Source organism: Hetaerina americana, unplaced genomic scaffold, assembly GCF_022747635.1.
Source record: "Hetaerina americana unplaced genomic scaffold, ioHetAmer1.1.p SCAF_118, whole genome shotgun sequence".
NCBI lineage: Eukaryota > Metazoa > Arthropoda > Insecta > Odonata > Calopterygidae > Hetaerina > Hetaerina americana.
The window spans coordinates 53,764-60,000 of NW_027286270.1; the positions used below are offsets into that span (position 1 = coordinate 53,764).

Below are 6,237 nucleotides of genomic sequence, written 5' to 3' on the forward strand. Positions count from 1 at the left end.
ATATGCGATAGGGTGGCGATGGGTAGTCATTGAAGTAGGGAGGATCGGTACTTACTTAGATTGACTTGAAATATACAAGTCCTAGAAATGATATTTATAATAAACGTTTCGTGCTCCAGGCCTGAGGAATTCAACGAATTGGCAATATGACATCTCAATCATTTTTCCGTAGTCCCACATTTTATGAAATACAGAAAACCGAATTTCAGGCGAGAGAAATTGATGATTTTATAAATAGAAAAGTCAGAGCACAATCTGTCACACGAACAGCTGTTGTCGATCAACGGCACATGCTTCACAAGTTTTAACTCCACACGTCCATCTGGTTAATTCAAGAAATATTTCCACGACTGCTGGGTGCTTAAAATTAAAATGTTCCGGAGGCTGCTTAAAAATCTTTCGCAAAATGCTAGGTCTGCTCCCTTACTTGTAAAATGTCTGTAACAGACATAAACAGCACATTTCGATGTTTTGGTTGGTGCACGTCCTGCCCTCTATATTAGCATATAGAAATACGGACACTGTTGTGTGCTTGTTGCGAACGCTGTTTTATGTTAGGGACACAAGCAGAGCGCTCTCAGTTTTCAGTCCTAAAAATGTGTACCCACTGCATATATATTTTCAATTCGAACGATGATTGCCATTCGCGTTCAATGGCATGGTGAAACATCCAGGCAGGGCTTTAAAAAATATATTGCAGAAAGTCTATTCTGTAAACCTTAGAAATCATGTGTTTGTCAAGTCTTCAAGTACGAAATGGCAATAATATATCCCAAATAAACAGCAAAGCTCGCAGAGAGAAGTGGAGCATATATTGTAAACGTGATTGAATCTTTTTATGCCTTCCGGCCAGCAACGAATTAAAATTAAAACGTAGTACAGAATTTTGCAACAAAATATCTCCAAAAAATGTGATCCCTCGGGATAATGGTCAAACTTATGAATGTGTGCGTTGGGATGCAATCTAATGATGCCGCAATATTGTGTACTCAGAACACTTAAAATTCCATAAAAAATAGGATTCTTTTAGTAATATCTTTAAAATTGGTACATATTGGCACTTGTTCAGCTGCCTCCCGTCAAATGCAATGCACCTATTTTCTATTGGGAAATAAAAAAACATTCCCTTGTTTATGGAATAATATTCTAAGAATAGAACGTTCCCTAAGAGTTGGATAGTGGAAATATAGAATGATTATGCCAAAACTTTTGTTGATAAAGCCTTTACTTCCCTACTTGCGGGATATCTGATTATAAAAAAGTGGCATGCGGAAAAAATGTTAACTGTAGTGTCAGTAAATGTGACACCAGTTTACCCAATGATGAGAAATTGTAATCAATGAGCATTTGGGAACGACCTTTCGACATATTCCTGTATAAACACACACCAATAATTGACATTCTAAAATGATCCAGGAATTTTTAATAATATTTGCGTGGAATAAAATTTTTTAATGGTTCTCTTAAGATATAGCACCCAGGAGTTCTAAGGGATCAGCACATGATCATTAGGCACACTCCCCTTTCAGCACAAATTTGACATTCCTTGGCGTTTAAATAAATACAACTTTTAAATGGATCACATTCAAATAATGCGCACACTCCTGCACAAAGAAACTCGATCTTCCTGGAATCACCATTATCGAATAATAATTACTGATGGGTAGTCATATTGTCCTCAACTCTAAGGAGAGCATGGAGGGTTATTCCTCAACGACGGCGCCCAATACTATTTGCTAAAGAATGTTGTTATGCCATCGGCTAGGTGAAATTGCATCCAAAGTAATTCCTTAAGGGACTGCGATGACATTTCTGGATTTAATATAAGTGTCGGGCTGCTGAACCCTTGATATGATGGAATCGGAAAATACCTTGCTTTGTCGTAGTCATTTGTCAAAATCATCATACGAAATACAATGTGAACATGAAATTTGAATTCAGGCGGGTTATTCCCTGACGATGGCGACCAATGCTTAAGGATGTCATTATGGCATCAGCTACGTGTAATGGCATCAAAAGGTATTCCGTAAAAGGTGCCGATGCTATTTGAGTGTCGGGCTTCCATTCTCTTATTAAATGAAGAATACAATGTATCTTTCCACTGTCCTTTAACAGTGGAAAGTATTCTTCATTTAATAAGCACGAATTTCCACAAAGTTGAGCCGGGAAAAATTGGATATTGCATTCTCTTCGCTGACTGTTTTTTTCTGGAGCTTCTACCTTTAGCAGAGGGCTTATCCCATATCTGTTCATTTTTTCCATCCAGATAGATTTCTTTGCTTCCAGAGTCAATCCCAGTAGCTGTTTGCTCTGCTAATAAGCTTAGCTTGATCCAAGAGAATTCGATGGTTCTCGGTGAGGCTGTGAGGATGAGTAGTTCTTGCGGGAAGTGCTTCACAAGCCGATGAAATCTTTCATTACTATTGTTTACGTATTACGTCCCCCGAATCCATATTGTGCGCACGAGTGTCATGAAATACTTTGTATATGTCATATTTATTAAATATATTTATGAATAAATCAGCTGAGGATACTACTGCAAAAATCTGCCAGGACTTTTCCATTGATAGGAAGATAAATTCCTAAAAAATACTGCCGGTAGATTAGTATCAACATAGTTATTTTTAATATAGGTTATTTCATATTTAATCTCTACACACAATTTGAATGCATACACAGCATTAGCCTTTCGGCTAAAAATTAACGACCGTAATCATGAAAAGTAATTGATTAAACAGTAATTAAAGAAGTCGGATTAAATGACAGAAGTTAACTTTGCGTAGTCCTGTAGTGTTTCCTGGTCATGGTTCCGGTGGGTCGTGCCTAGGGTGACACCTCGCGGCACACCCCTGAATCGCACAAACAAATGAACCGCCACATTTGCCTTTGTCTCTGCCTCAAAGGAAGAAGGAATTTGGACGATGCCTAAATGGCACCTTGACCGAAAGCAAGCAACCTTAATCAATTTTACACAGAATAACAATTTATCTTTAATGAATGCTCATATGTTATCATTTTTCCGAAAAAGACAGCCTTGGAGGCCGGTGTGCATACAATTTTTAAATTTGAATTACTTGGTTGAACTACACTGCTGTAATCTTGTTCATAGGAATTATGATCGTCATTTGTATGCAACAATTAGCAATAAACATCAACTACTTACTACTAGGAACATAAAGTATGAAATTAACATTTATTCATAACATTCGTTTACATAAAGTATGATTACTGTTCACATATAACTGAACTCCTACAATCGTAAACAAAAAGACTACAGGTGGGCACAACACCAAAACACAACCATTTTGATTAGTAACATGGGGACTCCTTCAGTACTCAAAGAAAAAACTAACTTGCTACAGACTTGGGCCCCTTGTGATAACTACCTGAGAAGGATAACAGAATTAGTCACCGAAGCAATGACCAGCTGATGGAAAACCCACAAAAACCTTACTGCACATTTGCTTCTTACGTCTACTGTTCAAAAGGCACATAAAGCAAAACAAAAAATGGGATTAACATCAATTTATTCAAGTAAAATGGAGGTTATGATGCCGTATTGGCATCTAAACAAAGCAAAAATTTTAGAGTATAAAGATCATTCGCCTTCACTAGAATGGCGCCAGCAATGATTTTTATGCTCTGAATTTTGTTGCAGTGATGCACATTTAGCAGATGACTCCATTAAAAGTTACCTTCAAGGTATCTCCTGCTGTTTCTTTGAATTCAACATCTAAAAGTATGAGATACTAATATTGGATTCCCTAGTATCTTCATCTTTTTAAATTACAAGTAATGCAATGTAAAAATAATGGGTAATTGTAATTTTTAACATATGTATGGGCATACATAAAATTGTTCGACCAATTATCATGATAAGCTAAGTCATGTTTGGGCCATTACTTACTCATGAGTCTCAAAATTGGCTTACAATTTTTTTTACATGAATTTTATTTTCTGGAATTTAGAGTGGAATTTAACGTACATTATTCCTGAATGTATCATCAATCAGGAAGTCCTTCAACAACGCAAGTGCCCACTTTGGCTGGTCTGTGGGGACCATGTGGCCACTGTTCCTAACTAACACCTCGGTCAAAGAGGCAGCAGTCTTGGAATATCCGGCCAGCTCCCCACCAACCATCCACTTCTCCCGCTTTGCCTTAAGATATTCTGCCGATCCCCCCCACTCGAGTGCCCTCAGGAATGCCACAGTCAAAGGATAAGGGACGGCTACGTCCAGCTGGCCATTATACACCAGCACCCTGAGCCCCGAATCCAGCAGATCCTCCACCCAGGGCTTCACAGACTGCATGACATCTGCCATCAAATAGCGTTCTACCGTTCCACTTCCACCATCAAATGCCTGGCTGCCCACATGCACTGCTCTTCTGAACTCTAGGCTCTGTACAAACTGACCAAGGTCACCAAATGGCGACTCATCATGATCATGCAGGTAATTGTACACCCAGGTGAACCCAGTTACATTGTAGAAGTATGATTTGTAAGGACTCAGGTCTCCATCCATCGCTTCATCCATCACCTGTAAATCATACAACAAATGAGCTGGTGTGAGCCTCCTCCCACTCCCATATCAGGTTGTCCACTAGCTTGAAGAGTCAATATTCTAATATATTCATAATACAAGGTCCAAAAAAATTCTAAAATTCCAGTATTGCATCAGGAAGTATTTATACAGGGAAAATGCACTAGGAGTTTCTAGTTTAACCAGTTTAATGATAATGAAGGACCAGTTTAATGATGAGAAAGCATACCAGGAGCCATCTCTCTTATTTTAACCCAATGTTTGAATTTTTTTTAGGTAATCTACCAGTTAAGGTAGGTTTTGGATGGACACAACTACCGAATAAATGTCACCTAACCCAACACAACTCCACCTCCTATTCTACAAGTCTCTCTCCATCTTTGTAAATCATACTTCCTCTCTTCATCCCATCCAACATCCCAATCCTATCCCAGCCCTTTCCTCGTTTGCCTAACATACTCTCCTCTACTATTTGTTTTTCCCGATTCACTCTATCAAACGCTTTTTCGAAATCTACAAAACAGGCAAATACCTCCTGGTTGTATTCTATATTCCTCTTGATTAATAATCTCATTACTGCAATGGCATCATGCGTAACTCTCCCTTTCCGAAATCCCAACTCATCATCCCCTGAGTAAACATTTGCCCTACTCTCTATCCTTTTGTTTATGATCCTTAGAACAACTTTAGCTGTGTGGGCTATCAAACTTATTGTCCTGTAGTCCTCACATGATGTACCCTTTACCTTTTTCGGAATAGGAACTAACACTGATCTCACAAAGTGTTTGGCCAGATTCCTTCCTCATAAATACTACGAATCAGCCCATATAGCCTCTTCCACATTTTCCCAAACATTTCAATAGTTCCGTGGGAATGTTATCCACCCCCACGGCCTTATTATGTTTCATCTCCCTTAATGCCCTATCTATCTCATTGTCTAGTATGCCTGGACCTAAGCTATCTTCCTCTACGTCATGTTCCTTTTCTATGTCTGACTTTGTTGGTCTACAGTTCTTCTACATACTCCTTCTATCTCTCTTGGATCTTTCCTGTATCAACTAATACCTAACCCGCCTTATCTCTAACTGTTAGCATAGATCTCCCTTTCTTACTTCCTGATAAAGATTTAACTTTGCTGTACAGGGCACCAATTTCACCCTTCCTCTGCAAAGTTTCCATATCCTCGCACTGCGTCTTCCACCATGCTTCTTTTGCTTTATTTGTTGCCCGCCACAATTTATTGTTTAACTCTTAGTACTTCATTTAGCCTAACTCTGTGTTTACTTTCTTCCATTTTCTCTGCTCATCCATCTTTGTAATCATATCATCCGTGATCCATGGTTTCCTAGTCCTTTTAGCGTTAACGGTTCCAATAGTGTCTTTTGCGGCTTTAGACAACCCTTTCCTGAAACTTTCCCATTTTTCTTCGATAGTACTTAGCTCTTTACCATCCTCCATGATTTCCTCTACCGCCTGTTTGTATTCCTTCCTTTTCAAACCATTTAATGCTTCTACATTCCATTTTCTAACCCGCAGCCCCTGCCTTATCTTTTTGAAACGGACGCTACATTTCATAACAACTAAATTGTGGTCAGAGTCCGCATCCGCTCCGGGGAAGCTGTGCGAATTTATCACGCTGTTCCTAAACCTGTGTCTAACCAGGATATAATCTAGCTGATATCTTCCTGAGTCAC

At 38.8% G+C, this 6,237-nt stretch overlaps 2 protein-coding genes across 3 annotated transcripts in view; both read right to left on the reverse strand.

The window, feature by feature from the left end:
• Positions 1-469, reverse strand: part of LOC139685586 (rab-like protein 6) — a 33,185-nt gene extending 32,716 nt beyond the window's left edge. For both annotated transcript variants that reach the window (XM_071582525.1, XM_071582524.1), the window contains exon 1: positions 56-469. The gene's annotated coding sequence lies outside the window, so the exon portion shown is untranslated. The remainder of the gene's footprint in view (positions 1-55) is intronic.
• A 2,707-nt stretch (positions 470-3,176) lies between these two features.
• LOC139685597 (venom serine carboxypeptidase-like) overlaps positions 3,177-6,237 on the reverse strand; it is an 8,807-nt gene continuing 5,746 nt past the window's right edge. Inside the window, exon 6 of the mRNA XM_071582542.1 lies at positions 3,177-4,540. Within this exon, the coding sequence (XP_071438643.1) occupies positions 3,977-4,540 (564 nt within the window). The 3' untranslated portion in view covers positions 3,177-3,976. The remainder of the gene's footprint in view (positions 4,541-6,237) is intronic.